The sequence below is a fragment of the Lagenorhynchus albirostris genome, chromosome 4 (assembly GCF_949774975.1).
Source record: "Lagenorhynchus albirostris chromosome 4, mLagAlb1.1, whole genome shotgun sequence".
Taxonomy (NCBI): Eukaryota; Metazoa; Chordata; class Mammalia; order Artiodactyla; family Delphinidae; genus Lagenorhynchus; species Lagenorhynchus albirostris.
In genome coordinates this window covers 44,504,789-44,529,389 of record NC_083098.1, presented here as the reverse complement: position 1 = coordinate 44,529,389, position 24,601 = coordinate 44,504,789, and the positions used below count along the sequence as shown (strand labels likewise).

The window sequence follows — 24,601 nt, the reverse complement described above, 5'->3', positions numbered from 1 at the left end:
CAAGACCTATATAAGAAACGTAGAATGTAAAATGTTTTAAGTTACTTACGTTATTACAATAAAATGCATAAAATACGCCAGAGACATAGCAGCCCAGTATTCCAATAGAAATTCCTGCATAATCTAATGCCATCCATCTACGACAGGTTTTTTCTGATCGATGGCAGGAAAAAAGATGATAGCCCACAGAGCAAAGCATACAGACCTATGGAAAATAAAACAAATCTTAGCAAAGTGAAACAAACAAACAAAAAAACAAAAGCAACTCATGCATGATGTTCATGGAAGTGGTCAGGTCAAGTTCAGGCTTTTCAGCCAAAGAGACCTGGACATGGACCCTAGCTTTGTGCCTGACTATATGTCATTTCCCTAAGCCTCAGTTCCTCATGGGTAAAATGGGGACAACAATCATAAAGAAAGAAATCTATAATGATAACTACTTTATAACATAAAAAATTTAATGAACAGTGCAGTAGAAGGAAATCTACTGAGGCTTATTTTGATCTATGAATAAGTTTCCTTTCAAAAACTACTTACTACAGAATACATGTCCTTAAAGAAAAATAAACCAAAGAATATGGAATTGTATGACGTTAAAAAAAAATAAATCCCTCCCAGTCAATCTATTCTCCAGTGGGAGCCACTGATAACATCTTTTTTGTGTCCTTTCAGATATTTTCAATAAACATATCAGACACCTATGATATAGAAGTCCACACACACAAGAACACCATATATACTTCTTAATCAAACGGAATCATACAGCCTGTTCTGCTATTTGTTTTTTTCACTTAAGACATTTTATGTCTGTATGAGACTTCATTGTATAGAGTTTACTTCTAAGTTAAACATAGCTTTGCTGCGTTCAAGGAAAAATAATTATGACTTATGCTGATTTTATACGTTATCAGATTGAGAGCAAACCTAATGTAATTATATCAGTTGCTCTGAAGATTGATAAGGTTTCTACAGCTGAACTCCCTCTAGCCATTAAATACCTACTGCGTATCATACAGTGGGGATACAAAGATGAAACCTCTACTCTCAAAGAGATTTTTCAGAAACAAGTGAACAAATGGTGATATAGGAAGTCCTATAGGAAAAGTCGGTGCAGAGCACAGTTAGAAAATAGAGGAGGGAGAGTACCAGGTCTGTGGGTGCATGTGTGTACTTGTGGGTGGAAGTGGTGGGCAGAAAAGAGCTACATATTTCATAGAAGGGTTGCCACCTGAGCTGCACCTTAAGTTGACTTGGCATTCATCAAGGACAAAAATAAAGGTGTGCACAGGTTTACTGGAGGGCCCATAGGAAAAGCAGCATACTGAGAAACACAGCATCATTAAGGAATGCTATGTGGCCTTCTTCATGATATGATTACGACAGATCCTATACATCAAGGAGTTTTAACTTCAGTATTATGGGCTCTGTGCGATACTTCTGAAAATTTTAAGTGCACCCTTACAGAAAGGCTGAGATGAGAGGTTACAGGCATAGCCCTAGGAAGCAATGACTAGAGCCTACACTAAGCCAGGGACAGTGGGGGTAGGGAAAATGGGCCAGATAAATGGTCATCTAGCTATTCTGTAGTCTGACCATTAAACCAACCTAAGTCCCCATAGCCTCAATATCAATATTCAAAACAAGGTTCCTAGACACAATCTCATTTCTTCATCCACTATCTAAAATCCTTAACAGTCTGTGGCTTTGGCTACTACAAGCCAGAGTTTATTGACCCAATTAAACATAACTCTAAGAAGCTTGGTTATTTGTTTTATCTGATTATCCCTGAGATAAAACACAGTAAATTCAGAGAACATGAAGGTGTATATTCTCACTGACAGGGAAAGATCTCATTATCACAGTGCTGAGTGACACAAAACAGCAAGCACAGAGATGACCACAGCTCAGAAGGAAGTAGATAGGAAAGGTAGGCAGGCAGGTGTGAGGCAGCTGTGATACACAAACGTCTGGAGGAATCTGAACCCAAATGTCAAATGTGGAAGTGGAATTTCAAATGACTTTTACTTTCTTCCAAATACTTTTGTGTTTGCTTGAATTTCTACATGAGTCTATGTTATAGTAATAATAACAACAATAAAGCTAATTTCATTGTGAAAAGGTAAATAAAAGTGGAAAGAGAAAAACTACAGTATCAAGAGGAAAGTAAAATATACGGTATTCATAGAGCACATCTGAGTTTTAGAAAAGTTAACCTAGACTTAGTATGTTGTTTTAAAAGGGACATGTTGTTAGAGTTGCTTAAAAAACTGACTGAAAAATTATCTGACATTGAGTATGTCTCCGTTTTCTGGAAAGTTGCCTTCTGTGGAGTATCTCACTCCATCCAGGTGGACAGGTAATTACAGCATGACATCCTACATCTAAGCTCCTTGCCATGATAACCAAATGCCTCAGGATCTGGCTCCTGCCTATCTCTCCAGCCTTACCTTTCTCCATTTCCCTAGGGTTTAACCACAAACACCAGCACCTACAGGTCCAGAAAGTGCTGAGCTGTCTCTTGCTTCTGGGCCTTCAGGCACTCTTTTTTCTGCTTCATTGCCCTGCCTCACTCTCCCTTCTGCTCACCTATCTGGGTGACTTGATCTTTATGACAGGCTGGTTTTGTTCAGCACTGTATTCCCGATGCCTAGCTTAGTGCCTGGATATAGATAAGAGGTATTAGAAAGATATTTCTTGAACTGAATGTTAATGAACTGAATCTAGGGAAAGGTGTTCTCAGATTCTATTCTTCTCTAAGATAGAAAGACTTCAAAGCCCCTAAAATTACATTCTACTATTCAGAATGTACTCTACTAAAAAAATCTGGTTGGTAGGAAAGCACTGAGCACGTAAAAAGGGTAGAAGTAAAAAGAGTAAAAATGTTATATCTTTAAAAAATTAAATGTAAATCAATATTAATACATATATTTATGGTTTACCATGCTGCCTGCTAACCCTAAGAATTTGGGGAAATTGGGTGAACAAGTTATAATTTCCTAAAAATAAAAATAATAAAAATGGTATCTGCAAGTAGGGAAAATGTGCTCATTTGTCTTTAGAAGCTGTACTGTGTGTAACAGAAAGATCAGTGCACTAGCAGTTAGGAGAAGAGGATTCTACTGCCCTGCTGAACAAATCCAAGTCACTCTAACCACTTCGGATGTTTCTTCACTGGCAGTTGTTTTAATTATTTCGTCTTCTCAGTTTTGCAATGCACTGCTTTCTTAAACCATTATGAAAATGAATGTGTGTTCCCTGAAATAACATCAGCTGTGGCTGGGTGGCTAAAGGGCAAGCCTGGGGTAGAGGAAAACATGTGGGATCCTCAAAGGAAATAATATCTGTATAACCGTAGAGTATAAACCAATTTTTCTTATATGAAGCACATCTTAGTCTATAAAATACATCTAAAAATTAAGTATGGAGAAATTGATTCATTTCCACTTTAAAAATTGAGATAGATTTTAAAGAGCTGTTTAGGCTCCGGTCAGGACAAAAATTAAACCTGAGAAAGAGTATACTTTAAAAAACACTTAAAGAAAAAATAATTTTCTAATAAGAACACAAAAATACAGAGTATTCTTTCCCTCAAAGAAATTTAAAATATGGTTCTAGGAGCTAGCATTAGAAGAAAAGGGGGAGAGAGATGTTCCCAGTGTGTTTCTTGATCATGTAAGTCCAAAGTTTTGAGTCAAATGATGAAGGCCTGAAACTGACTATTACACAATGAAAGCAACACCTGTGCAGTTTACTTATCGATTCCCCTCTCAGAGTAGCAGCAGGTTAACTGCAGGGAGTGCTGGCCTACATTTGGAGGGAGAGGCATGATAGCTTTTTCTTTTCATTTTTATGATTTTTTTGTACTCTCTTCATTTTTTTTTTAAATTTAAAAAGTATCAACTGGATTTTGGTCCACGTTAGTTTTCTTTTTCAGAATTACCTGTTTGAAAAATTATTAAACGTAACTTTTAAAGGCACTTTGTTACAGATCCCGGAAGAAAAATTTAAGTGCTGAGGAACACATACAAGAGGCTACAGAGGAGAAGAAACTGAAAGTATCTGAAATCAGACACGTGCAAAAGGCCCAAAGGAAATTAACATTAAAGTGAGAGAAAAGATTAATACCAACAAAACAAGACATTAAAACTAAGACAGTATGGAAACAACAAATACAAAAGGCATAGACATATAAAAGATGAGAAATCTTCCCAAACAAGTTCTAAGCAGACAACAGAGTTCTACTTCAGTCGGCAAACACAGTACAGAGATTCCTATCTTCGTATTAATCTTAAAGCAGAGAGGTCTAAAAAAAGGAAGAGAAAAGAAATTTTCTCAATCTTTAAAACTTACTGGATTTCAAATATACTCTAATAACATCCAAATACACTCTCATAAAAACATACTCTGGATGCTTATATTATGAAAGTGAATAAGCTAAAACCTATATGCTATTTGGGGGCTCTTTAAAGCAAGTTGTGGGTGTGAAGTAAGGTCACCTGCCCAAGCTCGTCTGACTAAAGTTCTCTTTACCAATAATAGTGTTTGTGAAATGACTTACCTGGAAGCAGAAAAGGCAAATAGAACAAATTACAAAGTCTTCTCTGGATGCACTTGCTGAAGGTAACACAGATGTCATGTCATATATTCCCAGTGTGAAGAAGAGAAAGAAACCCAGCAAATGACTCCAGATGTTTACCGTCTCATTAGATAAAATAAACAAACTGGAAAAAACCAAACGTGCAGCTCAGATTCATATCTGTTCGCTCACTGTCAGCATTTAAAAGGTTATGGACAATTTTGGGGATTATCTAATACGTGCTACTTTAAGCCCTTAACCCCATCTTTACCTTTCTAAATTTGATATACCATCTCCATCAATCCTGGGATCTTACAGTTTTTTCTTGCTCACCTCTATTATACTTACCATTTCCTTCCTCAATTAGAGTTATTTATGTATAAATTCCACCTCATCCTCCAGCTTATCAACTCCCTGACGGCTGGCATGATTCATCTTTATGACACTACTGTTCCAAGCACAGTGTCTTGCTCAGATTAGATGCTAAATGTCTACAGAAATGAATGAGCAGATTAAAACTGGGTGCTAGCTACCATACTCTGACACTCAGTAATAGGTATCTGAAAACCCGTTAAGTATAAGGTTAGGCACGAACTTAAAATACCTTTTTAGTACTCATTACATGCAAGTGCAAAGTTAAATGGACTTGAGAGAAGCAGGATAAATGCAAATGGATCCACTGGAAATGTCCTTTAAGACAGGCATTCTGCAACAACTTTGCTTTGGTTGTTTTGAAACCAAACTAGTTTCCAGGTGGCATGAGTTTATTCCTTTTTTGGAACGACAAGAGGTTAGTTTTACTATCAGTACTAATTGCCCTCTTTCAATACGCCCTAACTGGTTTGAGTTTAAGTAGTCCTGGCAGTGCAGGCCGGTGCAGAGTGTTCCCCGCCGACCAGGAGTCAGGAGGCTCACTGTCCCTTCACTCCCACCCTGGGCAACAAATTAGCTCTGGGATCATGAGCAAGTCACTTAACGTCTCTGGCTTCAATTTCTCCATCTCTAAAACAAGGGAGCTGGATTGGATGCTGCTGCAAGTCCCTTCCAGTTCCTTCCTTAATTTTGTGAAATGTTTCTCCAGCTGTGGATAAGACTCATCAGATTATCAAAAGGTGATGTCATGACTGAAGGTTAAAATCCTCTTGCAAAATCTAATCTTTTGTCTAAACTAAAGTCTTTGACCTTCACTGATTCAGAATCCTTATTGGTAAGCACTAACGTATAACTCTAATACTGAATTTGCAGCAGTCACCATGGTTCATATTTTCCCATGTCATAAACATAGCAGGGTCTCACACAATCAGACGATCACCAAGGATAAAGTGGATCCTGTATCATGGATTTCAGGCTTTATCCTGTATAAGCATCAAGTATAAAAACTACTTATACTGGGGAGTGGGGGAAGAGATGCAGGGATGTGAGGAGACACATCTAACCCCAGGACTGTTTGACAGCCAATACCACATTCTGCCTATTGCCTCAGAACTTTTCATTTGGTGAAACCCAGTATAACCTGATTAACTGAGCAGAGAGGCATAATCTTGACATGTTCCTTCCAACTAACAGAGTATTGGCAGAACAGTTGTGACGTACAAAACCTCTCCTTATATCCAAAATGTGTCCTCGTCCCTCTAGACAAAGGGCAAAAGCTGAACCTGGAAAAGACCAAGCTGGTGGGAAGAGCACTTAGCAGAATATCCCCTGTAGGGGATCTACTCTTATTCTATGAGAAGTTAGACCTATACTCTGTCCTGCTTCAAAATCAACAATCAACTTCATCATCATCATCATCTATTTGGCTTCAAATTCAATGACCATGGTGATAACAAGTCACCATTTATTGAGTGCTTATTACGTACCAGGCTCTGTGTAGCATTTTACATACACAATCCCATTTCGTCCTTACTACTTTCTGAGGCATATACTGTAATTACCCTCACTTTTACAAATGGGGAAAATAAGGCTGGGAGAGGTTAACTTTTGTTCAAGGTCCCACAGCTGTTAAGTGGCACATCTGCACACCCAAGTCTTTTTTACTCAACAGCCCAAGATCTAAAGCACTATATTTCACTCCTTAATCCATGAAATTTGGACCCTAATATTAGAATGCAGAGGTGGGTATAAAACTATTTAAGGCAACTGACTACCTGCTCTATCCTTATGGAACTCTACATCCACAGCAGGGCCCAGCTCTGATTTTTTGTGTAATAACTTATGCAAAGGAGTCAGTGGGGAGGAAAATGGCACTCAGGATTCAAATTGTGAAGTACTGTGGGCCATGCATCGAAGCCAAGTAGGGATGGACAGTGATGTCACCTTGTGACCCTGAGTCAGAGAAGCAATTTAAAGGCAAGCAGGGCAAAGGAGCTGGGGTAAGACCATGCCAAAAACAAGATCAAGAATCAAACATGTGGTTGCTGCTTAAACAATTCAATGGCTCACATTCCAGCAGTGGGGTTTGTCACTACAGTGACCTGGAGCTAAGCAACATGGGTATCTTAATTCTCTTAAAGTGGGGTCCTGTAATTAAGTACATATAGGGAGTTTTAACAGAAAGCTAGTCGAAGAACTAGAACACTAATTTTTCAGTTTTGTTTTTTTAAACCCAGGCTTTCAAGGGACTCAATTTTAAGAGTTTAAATGATGACGGAATTCCTTTTTTAAAGACACTTCTATAGTGCTCTAGTGGAGGGCAGTGCCTGTTATAGGCTCTCTTTGCTATAGTGTTTTTCCCACACAGCGTTTTTTCACAATGGTTATTATGTAATAGTATAACTAGCTCTTTAATGTGTGTCACCCAGGCTAGACCTCAGTATTTTCATGAGAACAAGGGCCATACCTGCTGTTCTTTGCAGGACCTGGTAGGGTGCCTGGCACCTAGCAGGGGTTCCATACTATCTGCTGAATGAATAAACCAGGATTTCTAAATGTATGGCATTGTGAACTTGTTTCCTATTATACAGGCACTTATCTGGCCCCAAACATCTGAATTTCCATAGGGCTGCCTTAAAAATAAACAAAGCTTTGGTATACACAGGGGCAAGCATGGCTCAGTCATTGTCAGTGGGGTCGATTCCAACATGTATCCCAATAAGCACCAAATGGAATAAAGGATGTAAAAATTCCTTTGTAAAGAGCAAAGCCCCACAGGAGTTAGTGATTATGACCATTGTTACTATCATTAGTCCATGGATCAAGTAGCCCGGTGGCGGAAGAAGGAAAGACAACGAGAAAGGAGAGGTGGCAGAAAGGGATGAGAAGGTTGGGACAGCTAGGAAATGATGGGCACGGAGAAACGCGGGGAAAGCAGCAGGCGGACCAGACAAAAAGGCTGTAGGTGAGGAGGAGGGGCCGCCGGCGCGCCCCCCAGGCGCACCCAGCGGAGGCGGCCAGACTGTACCTTTTGATACACAGCCTGGAGGGCAGGTAGGCCCGGTAGCCGTCGGTGATGTACGGGTTGTCCTTGAGGGACACGGGGATCTGCTCGTAGGTGTAGAGGCGGATGCCGCGGGGCACCAGGACGGGCCAGTACTGGTAGCTGCCCAGCTCGATATAATGTGCGCTCTTCAGCAGCTTCTGATGCATCCTTCCTGGCCGCCGCCGCTCCCCAAGCGGGGAGCTCGCCCAGGCCCCGCCTCCCCGGGGAGGGGGCTTCGCCCCCGCAGCCCCCGCCCCGGAGCCCGGACGTGGCGCGAGGTCCTACGGCCCTGCCTTTGCCCAGGCCGGGCTCCGCTCACAGGGCTGCCACCGCCGTCAGCACCCCGGCGGACCCGGCGGCGTCGCAGCCCTCCCTGACGTCAGCACGCCGCGGCGGGCCCCGCCCCTCGGACCTGGCTGGGGCCGGCGCGGCTGGGAAGGGGGCGGGGCCGCAGTCCGCGCGTGTGCGCCTGTAAGCAAGGACCTGAGGGATTCGCCCGGGGGGCAGCTCGAGCGTGTACGAGCGGCGGCTGGCCTCTCCTCTTCCGTGAGAGGAGCGCGGTACTGTACAGCGAAGTCAAGTGTTTTTTTTTTCTTATTCTGTTTTTAATTAGAAGCAATATGTGTTACATTTTGAAAATCAAGGGGGAAAGAGTAACTGGAAGAAAAATAGGAACTAGAGCTAACTCTTCACTGGTTACTTTTTATCGTGAAATCTCACACACTTGGGGTCAGAGGGGACCTTCGAGGTTTTCTGGGCTAAGGTCAGTCCTTGCAAGTGGTTGGAAATAGAGGAAAACTGATGTACATGGAACTATACCAAAACCGAGCATACGCTGAGTCATAAAGAAAGCCCCAGCACATTTAAAGCACCAAAAAGCATTCAGAGTATTTTCCCTGACCACAACAGACAAACTAGGAATGAACAAGAAAACCGAAAAGCCCCAAATGATTGGAATTGAAACAAAACCCTTCTAAGTATTTAATGGGTTGATGAAGAAATCACAATGGAAATGAGAAAGTATACTGGACCTAATGATAAAGATGAAATATATCAAAATTTGGGGGACAAGTGTTATAGCTTTGTCTCCGGCTACGAATTATGATGCAAATGCTTATTCATAATGGCAACAGGGCAAAACATAAGTTTTGCATCCATATATGTAGAATCTTTAGCCCATTGTTTGGTTACATGCATGATGAGAATCATTCATGATGCCTATTATTTATGTTTTGTTATTGTGTTAGTAATATTAGTTGCTGTGTGAGAGGCAGTATGGTTTACTGATTAACTTCTGGGCTTTGAAGCCTTGCTACCTGGGTTTGAATTCAACCATTTACTTAGCAAGTATTTAACCTCTTTGCGTCTCAGTTTTCTTACTAGTAAAATAGGGATAATAACAGTACTTTGTGTTGTAAGGATTAAATCAGTGAATCCATGTAACACTCGGAGAAAACTGCCGAGCCTATTGTTAGCCCCCCAAAATGTTATCTATTATTAGATTTCAAGGGAAGATATATTAATAGATAAAACTAGACAAATTTAGATAAATCCTAAGCGGACTTAAATGTCATGTAAAAGGAAACACTGAGACTTTTTTTTAAGCCATGAAGCCAAAACTAATATCTAAAAGCTTACTGTGTGTTCAGTACATTAGCTCTGCTTAAGGTTACTGTGTATAGGAATTCTCATTTCCTAGTGGAGGAAGATCATGCCTGAGAATGCCTGCCATGCTCCTAGAAGTCTTCTGGGAAGTTCTTTCAGCATGTCTTCACACTGGTGCCACAGGAATGTGGCCACCGCTGACCCAAAGATGGATCAGTGGCCCATGAAATGTCCTAACACAGATGTCCATGCAAGAGCAATGGTAATTAGCTTTCTTCGATCAGTGTCTTTCTTGGGAATTTGGCCTGGAGATGCGGGAAGAGAGCTTGTAACCTGGTATTTGGAACAGAAGTAGAAAGATGCCCAGAGATCATCAGAGACAGAGACCCGAGAACGGCGGCTGCATTATGGTAATGGTGAGACACTAGAGTGAAGAATTAGGAATGGCAGCTGCTTTTATTGTCGTGAAACCTGTTGCAAAATGACTTCTGGACTGACTTCAATCATTTATAACCCATGTCAGTTCTCTCTAATTCATTCATGTGGTTTAATTTTTAAAGTAAGCAGTCTTTAACACTAAGTACTTAACTCCCACCCGCACTTATGAAATGAATGGACAGATATGAAAACATAGATATAGCAACAATCCATGTCTGAATCTAGAGAGAAAAAGAGGTCTATGAGTAAAAAAGTGGAAAGAGCTCTATTTCCTCTTCCACTCAGGCCTGTAAGGCAATGGAAGCAGAAGCCACATTGCTTTGGGGCATCTCTAACAGTGGTAACGCAAAGGGGAGAGGGCACAGTTCCCCACAGATAGCTGTGGGATTTTGCACTTTGAGGGCTCTGGCTGTTTAGTCATGGTGCTTGACAGAAGACCTCAGTAGCATGCCTGGTAAAGGAATGCCAGGGGCTCCCCCTCCTGGTGGGGGATCAACAGCTGCATCTAGCAGAAATCTCAGTGCGCTTGAAGTGACAGGATGGGGAACTGAACTGCCCAGTAAGAGTTACTGAGAAAATGGCAGCATCTCATCATAAGCACCTGTGGAGAGACACATCTTGCCTTTAATACACTTGTGGTAGGGGGTAGGAAATTCTCGAGGAGTTGGGAGTCCTACACCTTCACATGGGCCCAAGAGCCAGGAAACTTCAAATTTTTACTGTTGCTGTGATCAGTCTGTGTCCTACAGGGATTTGAGGCTTGGGGACACTCAGATTGTGCCTTGTTTTATAGGATGGCTTTCAGTGATCTGGGATGGAGAGACATGGGGGCTTCATGGAGCATCTGGGCTTCATGGAACATCTGAGATATTTTTCCCTTCCCTCCTTCCTTCTTGTTTATTCTTTTTACATTTTTTAATAGCTCTAAAATGATATTGGAGCGAGACTTGCAGGTATTGGAATGGACGTACCATGGAAGTTTACATTTATTGATTTCCAATTGTGTGCCACGCATTTGTCCCAGAAAACAGAGATGAATAAGACATCTTTTAGATAGTCATCTTTACCAATCTGCACAGCAAATTGACATTTTGACTGCCTCCCCTCCGCACCCCCCACCATGAAACTCTCTTTTCTAGACTTTTGAGACAACTCACACCTGGATTTTTTCCTTGCCTTTCGGCCTATTCATTCCAGAGGCCTTTGATAATTGCTGTTTCTCCACCTGAGTATTAAACCAAGGTGTGTTTTAGGATTCTTTCTTCAGTTTTTGAAAAAATGTATTCTATTTTTACTCTCTATATTTCCGTGGCTTCAGTTACTATCTTTAAGCTGATGTCTCACAAATCTGTAGTTTCAGGCCAGATCTCCTTTCTGTACATCTGGATTCACATACAGGACTGGACATGGAAGCCTGAAATAGTGAAAATGAACTCATTATCTTTCCTCCTGAATCTGTTTTTAACCCTGATTCCCTGTTCACTCAGTCTCTTAAGCCTTGGAGTTATCTCCTCCCTTGGCTGCATTTTATCAGCACCTTCTTTTCCTTCCCTCCCCATCACCACAACCAGTTCCTTGCCAATGATTGCAACCCTCCTGTCAAATTAGGCTGATCTGAAGAAACAGTAAACCACAAACAGTTCATCAACTTAACTATATCTTCTTTAATTCCATACCCAAGTCGCTGAAGAAGATGACAAAAATGGCGTGGATTGGTATCTCTGCAAATTCAGTTTACAGTTTCTGTGGAACTTTCATCTCCACTTTGGATATTCTAACATTTGCTGGACACCTTCTACTCCCCACCCACCACTTAACATTAGCAGACCAACCCCTTCCCCTTTCACAGAGAAACGAGAGGTCAGAGAGTGGGAACTTCCTCAACTTTCTGCTGCTAACCCTCCCCCTTTAAGCTCACCCCAAATTAAAGCCCATCCTTTGTTTCCTTTCCTTTGTCTCAGTAGAAATGACCCCTTTGAACCCGCTACTTCAGGTCAATCTGCTACCTGTTTTCTGGATCATGTTCCCTTTAGTCGCCTCATGGATCTTGCTGTGTCACTTACCTTTCTCTCAGATGAATCTCCAACATTCCCCTGTCTGTTTTTACTTTCCCTTTGGCTGTCTCCCGGCCTGAAGTCCTCAGTAAGTTGCCAGATAAAGCTGAAACTCACAGCTCTCATGCTGTGCTTTCTTTTTCAGTTGACACCTTGGATGTGACTTTTATTTGGATAGGATCTTTGCATATATAATTAAGTTTAATATCTCCAGATCATTCTGGATTTAGGGTGGCCCCTAAATCTGATGACTGGTGTCATTGTAAGAGAAAGGAGAGGAAGATTGGAGACACAAGCACAGAAGAAGGCCACGTGAAGACAGAAGCAGAGATTGGAGTTATACCGCCACAAGCCACAGAACCCGTGGCCCATGGTGCCACCATATGCTGGAAGAGGCAAGGAAGGATTCCCTCCCAAAGCCGTTAGCGTGAGAGTGGCCTACCCTACAGACTTAGGACTTCTGACCTCAGAACTGAGAGAATAAATTTCTGTTGTTTTAAGCCACCAAGTTTGTGACAGCCCTAAGCAACTGATACAGATTTTGGTGTTGGAAAGAGGGGTGTTGCTGTAACAAAAGCTAAAAATGTGGAAGTGGCTTTGGAATTGGGTAGTTTATAGAAGTTGGAAGAATTTTGAAGTGCGTGATAGAGAAAGCCTAGATTTCCTTGAAGTGGTGGGTGGTTGGTAAAAACGTGGATGTTAAAGGAAATGCTGATGAGATCTCAGAAGGAAGTGAAGAGTGCAGTAGAGAAAGCTTCTATCATCTTAGAGCATACATGTATTGTCATGAACAAAATATTGGTAGAAATGTGAATGTTAAAAGGTTCTTCTGGGGAGGTCTCAGGAGGAAATGAACATAGCATTAGAAAATGAAGGAAAGGAAATCTTTGTTATAAAGTGGCAGAAAACTTGGCTGAATTGAGTTCTATTGTTGGGTGAAAGCAGAACTTAAAAGTGATGAACTTGGATATTTAGCTGAGGAGATTTCCAGGGAAAGTGCTAAAAAATCAGCCTGGTTTCTACTTGCTGCTTATAGTGAAACATGAAGGAAAGAGATAAATGGGAGGAAGGAACTGTTAAGCAAAAAGAAACAAGCATTTGGTGATTTGGGAGATTCTCAAACTGTCTAGATCACAAAGAATGCTAAAATTAGGAAATTCATTGTTGGAAAAGCATGCTCTGGAAAGAGGGTCAAGGATATGGCTGGGCAACCTTTTGCTTAAGAGATTGTCTTGTAACTTACGGATTTACTCAACCATTCAGCAGAAGCCAGGAATAGATATGGGGCTATCCAGAAAGATCTGTGGGGACCCTTCTGTCTAATGGAGTAGACCTCCATGTCATACAGAGGAGGCACACACAGTTTTTGAGAAAGTTGTATTAGCAGGAACACTGACAGTTTGAACTGAAGGGGACAGAGAGAGGACAAAATGAAGGAAGGCTTGTGGACTTCCAAGATTCTACAGGCAGGAAACTGGCTGATAGAGTTACTTGTTTGCAAACATGTGTTACCCTTCAAGAAAAAGGAAGAATGTCTTCAAGGGCAGAGCCCCCGTGACACAGAGACTGGCAGGGTCCCGTCATAGGCCCAAAGGACAGAGCATCAGGCCACAGAGGATTATTTTCAGGCCTTGAAACCTAAAAGAATTTGTCCTGCTGGATTTGGAGCTTAGTTGGGAATGGAGACCCCTTTATTCCTCTTTTGCAATGGGAATGTCTATCCTGTGCCTGTCCCACCCTTGTATTTGGGAAGCAGATAGCATTTTTTCTGGTTTCGCAGACTCTACAGATAGAGAAGAATTTTGTCACAGGATAGATCATACCCAGAGTCTAACCCATACCAGATTTAGACGATTTAGATAAGATTTGAGACTCTTGAGCTGATGATAAGATTTTAGAGTTAATGCTCTAATGGGTTGAGACTTTTGGGGTTGTTGGCCTGGGGTGAAGGCATTTTGCATGTTTGTCACACTGTAGTGGGTTGAATATGCCCCTCTTCCCCCCAAAAAGATATGTCCTCCTGAAACCTGTGAATATGACCTTATTTGGAAAAATGGTCTTTGCAGATGCAATTAAGATTTCAAGATGAGATCAGCCTGGATTGGACTGGGTCCAAAATCTGTGATGCCACCACTATCACCATCTTCCGTGGGTCTCTGTTAATAAGTTCTTTTTAGTCCTTATTTTACTGATTTATCTGCAGCACTTAATTGCTGACCACTTTCCCTTTCTTTCCTTCCTGAGTTTCAGTAACCATATTCTGATTTTCTTATTTTTCGTAACATACTACCTTAGTCTCTTTTGTGGTCACTTCTTTTGCCTATCACATAAATATCCATGTTCTTAAGGGTTCTGTGCTTGATCTCTTTTTCTTGTCCCTTTACATAGTGTAATTAGACTGTAACTGTCTCGATTCCTAAGGTTTAATTTCCACATATATGCTCCTAGTTCCCAAATTTCCATCCTGAGCTGTACACCTAAATATCCCGTTTCTTATTACGTATTTCCACTTTGATGTCTCTCATGACCTTAAAACTCAGGAACATATTGAAGCAAGTTCAAACTTTTTCTATTCAATTCTTCTTTCACCCATTTTTATGGATAACACCACCATCCATCTATAAATTCAGCAGTTGTCTAACGTAAGAGGTGGAAAATAAATACAACTCATTTGCTAACCCTGATGGATAAGCAGTGGCTCCTGGGAGAGCTGATTTGAGTTGTAAAGAGTATAATATTTTTTTAAAGATTTTTTTGAGGCAGACTATTTTTAAAGTCTTTATTGAATTTGTTACAATGTTGTTTCTGCTTTATGTTTTGGTTTCTTGGCTGCAAGGCATGTGGGATCTTAGCTCCCTGGCCAGGGATCGAACCCACAGCCCCTGCAATGGAAGGCGAAGCCCAGCCACTGGAAAGCCAGGGAAGTCCTATAATTATTATTATTTTTTTACATCTTTATTGGAGTATAATTGCTTTACAATGGTGTGTTAGTTTCTGCTTTATAACAGAGTGAATCAGTTATACATATACATATGTTCCCATACCTCTTCCCTCTTGCGTCTCCCTCCCTCCCACCCTTCCTATCCCACCCCTCTAGGTGATCACAAAGCACCGAGCTGATCTCCCCGTGCTATGCGGCTGCTTCCCACTAGCTATCTATTTTACGTTTGGTAGTGTATATAGGTCCATGCCGCTCTCTCACTTTGTCACAACTTACCCTTCCCCCTCCCCATATCCTCAAGTCCGTTCTCTAGGAGGTCTGTGTCTTTATTCCTGTCTTACCCCTAGGTTCTTCTTGACATTTTTTTTTCTAAAATTCCATATATATGTGTTAGCATACGGTATTTGTCTTTCTCTTTCTGACTTACTTCACTCTGTATGACAGACTCTAGGTCTATCCACCTCATTACAAATAGCTCAATTTCGTATCTTTTTATGGCTGAGTAATGTTCCATTATATATATGTGCTACATCTTCTTTATCCATTCATCCGATGATGGACACTTAGGTTGTTTCCATCTCCTGACTATTGTAAATAGAGCTGCAATGAACATTTTGGTACATGACTCCTTTTGAATTGTGGTTTTTCTCAGGGTATATGCCCAGTAGTGGGATTCCTGGGTCATATGGTAGTTCTATCTGTAGATTTTTAAGGAACCTCCATTCTGTTCTCCATAGTGGCTGTACCAATTCACATTCCCACCAGCAGTGCAAGAGTGTTCCGTTTTCTCCACACCCTCTCCAGCATTTATTGTTTCTAGAGTTTTTGATGATGGCCATTCTGACTGGTGTGAGATGATATCTCATTGTAGTTTTGATTTGCATTTCTCTAATGATTAATGATGTTGAGCATTCTTTCATGTGTTTGTTGGCAGTCTGCATATCTTCTTTGGAGAAATGTCTATTTAGGTCCTCTGCCATTTTTGGATTGGGATGTTTGTTTTTTTGATATTGAGCTTCATGAGCTGCTTATAAATTTTGGAAATTAATCCTTTGTCAGTTGCTTCATTTGCAAATATTTTCTCCCATCTGAGGGTTGTCTTTTGGTCTTGTTTATGGTTTCCATTGCTGTGCAAAAGCTTTGAAGTTTCATTAGGCCGCATTTGTTTATTTTTGTTTTTATTTCCATCTCTCTAGGAGGTGGGTCAAAAAGTATCTTGCTGTGATTTATGTCATAGAGTGTTCTGTGTATGTTTTCCTCTAAGAGTTTGATAGTTTCTGGCCTTACATTTAGGTCTTTAATCCATTTTGAGCTTATTTTTCTCTATGGTGTTAGGGAGTGATCTAATCTCATACTTTTACATGTACCTGTCGAGTTTTCCCAACACCACTTATTGAAGAGGCTGTCCTTTCTCCACTGTACATTCCTGCCTCCTTTATCAAAGATAAGGTGATATATGTGCGTGGGTTTATCTCTGGGCTTTCTATCCTGTTCCATTGATCTTTCTGTTTTTGTGCCAGTACCATACTATCTTGATTACTGTAGCTTTGTAGTATAGTCTGAAGTCAGGGAGCCTGATTCCTCCAGCTCCGTTTTTCGTTCTCAAGATTGCTTTGGCTATTCGGGGTCTTTTGTGTTTCCATACAAATTGTGAAATTTTTTGTTTAGTTCTCTGAAAAATGCCATTGGTAGTTTGATAGGGATTGCATTGAATCTGTAGATTCCTTTGGGTAGTAGAGTCATTTTCACAATGTTGATTCTTCCAATCCAAGAACATGGTATATCTCTCCATCTATTTGTATCATCTTTAATTTCTTTCATCAGTGTCTTATAATTTTCTGCATACAGGTCTTTTGTCTCCTTAGGTAGGTTTATTCCTAGATATTTTATTCTTTTTTGCAATGGTAAATGGGAGTGTTTTCTTAATTTCACTTTCAGATTTTTCATCATTAGTGTATAGGGATGCCAGAGATTTCTGTGCATTAATTTTGTATCCTGCTACTTTACCAAATTCATTGATTAGCTCTAGTAGTTTTCTGGTAGCATCTTTAGGATTCTCTATGTATAGTATCATGTCATCTGCAAACAGTGACAGCTTTACTTCTTCTTTCCGATTTGGATTCCTTTTATTTCCTTTTCTTCTCTGATTGCTAACGCTTCCAAAACTATGTTGCATAAGAGTGGTGAGAGTGGGCAACCTTGTCTTGTTCCTGATCTTAGTGGAAATGCTTTCAGTTTTTCACCATTGAGGACAATGTTGGCTGTGGGTTTGTCATATATGGCCTTTATTATGTTGAGGAAATTTCCCTCTATGCCTACTTTCTGCAGGGTTTTTATCATAAATGGGTGTTGAATTTTGTCGAAAGCTTTCTCTGCATCTATTGAGATGATCATATGGTTCTTCTCCTTCAATTTGTTAATATGGTTTATCACGTTGATTGATTTGCATATATTGAAGAATCCTTGCATTCCTGGAATAAACCCCACTTGATCATGGTGTATGATCCTTCTAATGTGCTGTTGGATTCTGTTTGCTAGTATTTTGCTGAGGATTTTTGCATGTATGTTCATCAGTGATATTGGCCTGTAGTTTTCTTTCTTTGTGACATCCTTGTCTGGTTTTGGTATCAGGGTGATGGTGGCCTCGTAGAATGAGTTTGGGAGTGTTCCTCCCTCTGCTATATTTTGGAAGAGTTTGAGAAAGACAGGTGTTAGCTCTTCTCTAAATGTTTGATAGAATTTGCCTGTGAAGCCATCTGGTCCTGGGCTTTTGTTTGTTGGAAGAATTTTAATCACAGTTTCAATTTCAGTGCTTGTGATTGGTATGTTCATATTTTCTATTTCTTCCTGATTCAGCCTTGGCAGGTTGTGCATTTCCAAGAATTTGTCCATTTCTTCCAGGTTGTCCATTTTATTGGCATAGAGTTGATTGTAGTAATCTCTCATGATCTTTTGTATTTCTGCAGTGTCAGTTGTTACTTCAACTTTTTCATTTCTAATTCTATTGATTTGAGTCTTCTCCATTTTTTTCTTGATGAGTCTGGCTAATGGTTTATCAATTTTGTTTATCTTCTCAAAGAACCAACTTTTAGTTTTATTGATTTTTGGTATCGTTTCCTTCATTTCTTTTTCATTTATTTTTGATCTTTATAATTTCTTTCCTTCTGCTAACTTTGGTTTTTTTTTTTTTTTTTTGTTCTTCTTTCTGTAATTGCTTTAGGTGCAAGTTTAGGTTGTTTATTCGAGATGTTTCCTGTTTCTTACGGTAGGGTGGTATTGCTATAAACTTTCCTCTTAGAACTGTTTTTGCTGCATCCCATGGGTTTTGTGTCATCGTGTCTCCATTGTCATTTGTTTCTAGGTATTTTTTGATTTTCTCTTTGATTTCTTCAGTGATCACTTCGTTATTAAGTAGTGTATTGTTTAGCCTCCTTGTGTTTGTATTTTTTACTAGATCTTTTCCTGTAATTGATATCTAGTCTCATAGCATTGTGGTCGGAAAAGATACTTGATAAAATTTCAATTTTCTTAAATTTACCAAGGCTTGATTTGTGACCCAAGATATGAGCTATCCTGGAGAATGTTCCATGAGCACTTGAGAAAAATGTGTATTCTGTTGTTTTTGGATGGAATGTCCTATAAATATCAATTAAGTCCATCTTGTTTAATGTATCATTTAAAGCTTGTGTTTCCTTATTTATTTTCATTTTGGATGATCTGTCCATTGGTGAAAGTGGGCTGTTAAAGTCCCCTACTATGAATGTGTTACTGTCAATTTTCCCCTTTTATGGCTGTTAGTATTTGCCTTATGTATTGAGGTGCTCCTATGTTGTGTGCATAAATACTTACAATTGTTATATCTTCTTCTTGGATCGATCCCTTGATCAATATGTAGTGTCCTTCTTTGTTTCTTGTAATAGTCTTTATTTTAAAGTCTATTTTGTCTGATATGAGAATTGCTACTCCAGCTTTCTTTTGGTTTCCATTTGCATGGAATATCTTTTTCCATCCCCTCATTTTCAGTCTGTATGTATCTCTAGGTCTGAAGTGGGTCTCTTGTAGACAGCATATATATGGGTCTTGTTTTTGTATCCATTCAGCCAGTCTGTGTCTTTTGGTGGGAGCATTTAATCCATTTACATTTAAGGTAATTATCAATATGTATGTTCCTATTCCCATTTTCTTAATTGTTTTCGGTTTGTTGTTATAGGTCTTTTTCTTCTCTTGTGTTTCTTGCCTAGAGAAGATCCTTTAGCATTTGTTGTAAAGCTGGCTTGGTGGTGCTGAACTCTCTCAGCTTTTGCTTGTCTGTAAAGGTTTTAATTTCTCCATCAAATCTGAATGAGATTCTTGCTGGGTAGAGTAATCTTGATTGTAAGTTTTTTTCCTTCATCACTTTAAATATGTCCTGCCACTCCCTTCTGGCTTGCAGAGTTTCTGCTGAAAGATCAGCTGTTAACCTTATGGGGATTCCCTTGTGTGTTATTTGTTGTTTTTCCCTTGCTGCTTTTAATATGTTTTCTTTGTATTTAATTTTTGACAGTTTGATTAATATGTGTCTTGGCGTGTTTCTCCTTGGATTTATCCTGTATGGGACTCTCTGTGCTTCCTGGACTTGATTAACTAGTTCCTTTCCCATATTAGGGAAGTTTTCAACTATAATCTCTTCAAATATTTTCTCATTCCCTTTCTTTTTCTCTTTTTCTGGAACCCCTATAATTCGAATGTTGATGTGTTTAATGTTGTCCCAGAGGTCTCTGAGACTGTCCTCAATTCTTTTCATTCTTTATTCTGCTCTGCAGTAGTTATTTCCAATATTTTATCTTCCAAGTCACTTATCCGTTCTTCTGCCTCAGTTATTCTGCTATTGATCCCTTCTAGAGTATTTTTAATTTCATTTATTGTGTTGTTCACCGTTGCTTGTTTCATCTTTAGTTCTTCTAGGTCCTTGTTAAATGTTTCTTGCATTTTGTCTATTCCATTTCCAAGATTTTGGATCATCTTTACTATCATTACTCTGAATTCTTTTTCAGGTATACTGCCTATTTCCTCTTCATTTGTTAGGTCTGGTGGCTTTTTATCTTGTTCCTTCACCTGCTGTGTGTTTTCCTGTCTTCTCATTTTGCTTATCTTACTGTGTTTGGGGTCTCCTTTTTGCAGGCTGCAGGTTCATAGTTCCCGTTGTTTTTGGTGTCTGTCCCCAGTGGCTAAGGTTGGTTCAGTGGGTTTTGTAGGCTTCCTGGTGGAGGGGACTAGTGCCTGTGTTCTGGTGGATGAGGCTGGATCTTGTCTTTCTGGTAGTCAGGTCCACGTCTGGTGCTGTGTTTTGGGGTGCCTGTGGACTTATTATGATTTTAGGCAGCCTCTCTGCTAATGGGTGGGGTTGTGTTCCTGTCTTGCTAGTTGTTTGGCATAGGGTGTCCAGCACTGTAGCTTGCTGGTCGTTGAGTGAAGCTGGGTGTTGGTGTTGTGATGAAGATCTCTGGGAGATTTTTGCCGTTAGATATTACGTGTAGCTGGGAGGTCCCTTGTGGACCAGTGTCCTGAAGTTGGCTCTCCCACCTCAGAGGCACAGCACTGACTCTTGGCTGCAGCACCAAGAGCCTTTCATCCACACGGCTCAGAATAAAAGGGAGAAAAAGTAGAAAGAAAGAAAGAAAGAAGATAAGATAAAATAAAATAAAGTAAGGTAAAATAAAAGGAAGTTATTAAAGTAAAAAAATAATTATTAAAAAAGAATTTTTTTAAAGGAAAAAAACGGACGGATAGAACCCTAGGACAAATGGTGAAAGCAAATCTATACAGACAAAATCTCACACAGAAGCATACACATACACACTCACAAAAAGAGGAAACGGGGAAAAAATAATAAATCTTGCTCTCAAAGCCCACCTCCTCAATTTGGGATGATTCGTTGTCTATTCAGGTATTCCATAGATGCAGGGTGCATCAAGTTGATTGTGGAGATTTAATCCGCTGCTCCTGAGGCTGGGAGAGATTTTCGTTTCTCTTCTTTGTTCACACAGCTCCCGGGGTTCAGCTTTGGATTTGGCCCCGCCTCTGCGTGTTGGTTGCCGGAGGGCGTCTGTTCTTCGCTCAGACAGGACGGGGTTAAAGGAGCCCCTGATTCGGGGGCTCCAGCTCACTCAGACTGGGGGGAGGGGGGGTGCGGATGCGGGGCGAGCCTGCGGTGGCAGAGGCCGGCATGACGTTGCACCAGCCTGTGGCTCACTGTGCGTTCTCCCGGGGAAGCTGTCCGTGGACCCCGGGACCCTGGCAGTGGCGGGCTGCACAGGCTCCCCGGAAGCGGGGTGTGGAGAGTGAGCTGTGCTCGCACACAGGCTTCTTGGTGGCGGCAGCAGCAGCCTTAGCGTCTCATGTCCGTCTCTGGGGTCCGCGCTTTTAGCCGCGGCTCACGCCCGTCTCTGGAGCTCCTTTAAGCAGCGCTCATAATCCCCTCTCCTCGCGCACCAGGAAACAAAGAGGGAAGAAAAAGTCTCTTGCCTCTTCAGCAGCTCCAGACTTTTCCCAGACTCCCTCCCGGATAGCTGTGGCGCACTAGTTCCTTCAGGCTGTGTTCACGCCGCCAGTCCTCTCCCTGCGATAAGACCGAAGCCCGAGCCTCAGCTCCCAGCCCCGCCCGCCCTGGCGGGTGAGCAGACAAGTCTCCCGGGCTGGTGAGTGCCGGTCGGCACCGATCCTCTGTGCGGGAATCTCTCTGCTTTGCCCTCCGCTCCCCTGTTGCTGTGCTGTCCACCGTGGCTCCGAAGCTCCCCTCTCCGCCACCTGCAGTCTCCGCCTGCGAAGGGGCTTCCTAGTGTGTGGAAACCTTTCCTCCTTCATGGCTCCCTCCCACTTTTGCAGGTCCCGTCCCTATCCTTTTGTCTCTGTTTATTCTTGTTTCTTTTGCCCTACCCAGGTACGTGGGGAGTTTCTTGCCTTTTGGGAGGTCTGAGGTCTTCTGCCAGCGTTCAGTAGGTGTTCTGTAGGAGTTGTTCCCCGTGTAGATGTATTTCTGGTGTATCTGTGGGGAGGAAGGTGATCTCTGCATCTTACTCTTCCACCGTCTTCCCCCTGCCCCCCTGTAATTATTAATTAGGGATGTCTGCTCTGGGCTGGGGAGCATCATTCTAGTCCTACTTGTTTGTGGTTATGCCCTAGATTCTTCCCTTATCTTCCTATCTTCCTATCTTCCCTTATCTTCCCTCATTTTCCTATCTTCAGGTAGTCACCATATACTGTTGGATTCTGTCTCTGTTACGTCTCTCAAATTTATCCCTTTTCTTCATTCCTGTTGTCACTGCTATAATATGTCACTAGCTACCTCTGGTCCCCACCTGCAACTCATAATTCACTCTCCACCTCCATGCTCTTTAAAACCTAAATATTATTTATTGCTATATAAACAGATGGAGAGCCAGTCAAACCTATAATCTCTAGCTATACCCTACAGGATATACTTCAAGCCCTTTACAGTAGTATACCTCAAGACCTAGACCCTGACCTAGGATTGAGATGAGCCTTGTCTCTCCCAGCAGCCTTACCCACCAGACACGTGACATACCGAGCTACTCATAGTTTCCTGAGGGCACCACATTATTTCCAATCTCCTTGCCTTTGCACATGCTGCTCCCTCTGCCTGGAATGCCCTTCACCAATTTTTCCCCTTTCTTTGCCAGAATAGCTCCGATTAATTTTTCAAGTCTCTGCTGCAGCATTACCTTTTCTGGGAAACTTTTCATATACCATTATTCCAGATATAGGCTCAGTGCTTTTCCTCTGTGTTCCCTTGGTGTGTAGGCAAACTGTGGAACTGAATTTACCACACTACAGTGGAATTACCTTCTTTCTTGTAGGTATTTAGTGTCCTTTGAGGAATCTTTATTCTGTTTGCAGTTCCAGTGCCTTAGGTGTTCAGTATCTTTTTTTTTGACCATGCAGTGCAGCATGCAGGATCTTAGTTCCCCAACCAGGGATCAAAGCTGTGCCCCCTGCATTGGGAGCGTGGAGTCTTAACCACTGCACCGCCAGGGAAGTCCCAATATCATTTTTTTTAAATTAACTTTTTTGTGAGGAGGTAATTGTAGACTCACATGTAATTGTAAGAAATAATAGAGTTGTACCCTCACCCAGTTTCCCCCAGTGGTAACACTATAGTACAGTATCACAGCCATGATATTGACACAGACACGGTCCAGGTACAGAATGTTTTCATCACCACAAGGATCTCTCCTGTTGTTTTTTATAGTCACACCTACTTCATTCTTACTCTCATCCCCTCCTTAACCTCTGACAACCACTGATCTGTTCTCCATTTCTACAATTGTGTCGTTTTAAGAATATTATGTAAATGGAATCATACAGTATGTAACCTTTTGGAGTTGGCTTTTTCCCCTCAGGATAATTCCCTGGCAGTTCATTCAGGTTGTTTCATGTATCAATAATTTGTTCCTTTTTAGGGCTGAATAGTACTCCATAGTATGGATGTACCACCATTTGTTTAACCAACCACCTGTTGAAGGACATCTGGGTTATTTCCGGTTTGGGGCTATTACAGATATAGCTGTAATGAACAATAGTGTACAGATTTTTATATAAACATAATTTTTCATTTACTGGGGATAAATGCCCCCAAATGCAATTGTTCAGTCATGGTCCTATGGCAATTGCATGCTTAGTTTTATATGGAACACCAAACTGTTTTATAAATTTTTAATGAATAAAGGAATGAGCAAATAGCATTGTTCAAAATCTTTAGAGTGAATATTAGGATCAAATAAATCTGTTTCTACTAATTGCATAGTCAATGACGTTAGCCACAAGAATGATATTCTAAATACACTGAAACATACTGCAGAGCAGAAATCAATAAAGCTTAAATGTGATAAGCTTCTTCATTACTCTAGGAGTCAGGGTTTTTATCCTAAACTGTTTATAGCAATAGTGAGGTTAGATTTCTCACAAATGATGTGCAGACACTGCACTATAATGTTTAATCTCTAAATGGCTGCACTTTGAAAATTACATTTAAAAGCCTCCATAAATGATAAACATAGTTTGTTAATCACTAACGTAACATTAAACATGTAAACACAAATCCCTTGAAAATTTTTTTCTATTTTTATGGTGTTCCACTGGACACCATAAAGGTGCTACAACCTTGATAGCATTCTCACTTCATACCAAGTCTATCTTTTTATTTGAAATTCATACCCAGCACTTAGAATAAGGTTCTTCAGTTATCATGGAAGGAGCATGTGCTCTAGACCCAGATGGACACGAGGCTGAATCTGAACAATATCGCTTACTGGCAAGTTACGGAATCTCTCCTGGCTTTTATTTTCTCATCTGTTAGGTGAGGATCCTTCTAAACAACCTACATGACATGACATGACAGAGCTGTCAAGAGAAACAGATGAAATAACATGTACAAAGTGTACGAAAGGCATCAATAATGTTCAGTTCCTTTCTCCTATGGCATTTTTATAAATTTTAAATTTGGATTTATCTTTTTTAAAAAATGTATTTTATTGAAGTATAGTTGATTTACAATGTCATGTTAATTTCTT

The 24,601-nt window shown here is 40.8% G+C and overlaps 1 protein-coding gene and 1 long non-coding RNA gene across 6 annotated transcripts in view; one reads left to right on the top strand and one right to left on the bottom strand.

The window, feature by feature from the left end:
• The window catches only part of PAQR3 (progestin and adipoQ receptor family member 3), a 28,023-nt gene extending 19,668 nt beyond the window's left edge, over nt 1-8,355 (bottom strand). For 4 of the 5 annotated variants that reach the window (XR_009540275.1, XR_009540274.1, XM_060147967.1 and 1 more), the window contains exons 1-3: nt 7,977-8,355; nt 4,559-4,721; nt 50-205 (exon numbers count right to left, since the gene is read on the bottom strand). Coding sequence is in view for 2 of the 5 variants with exons in the window: in XM_060147967.1 (XP_060003950.1) it covers nt 50-205; nt 4,559-4,721; nt 7,977-8,161 (504 nt within the window). In the remaining 3 variants the exon portion in view is untranslated. The remainder of the gene's footprint in view (nt 1-49; nt 206-4,558; nt 4,722-7,976) is intronic. The other variant, XR_009540277.1, reaches the window with a different exon arrangement.
• A 108-nt stretch (nt 8,356-8,463) lies between these two features.
• LOC132519275 (uncharacterized) overlaps nt 8,464-24,601 on the top strand; it is a 306,468-nt gene continuing 290,330 nt past the window's right edge. The window contains exon 1 of the long non-coding RNA XR_009540138.1: nt 8,464-8,554. This is a non-coding gene — a long non-coding RNA (uncharacterized LOC132519275). The remainder of the gene's footprint in view (nt 8,555-24,601) is intronic.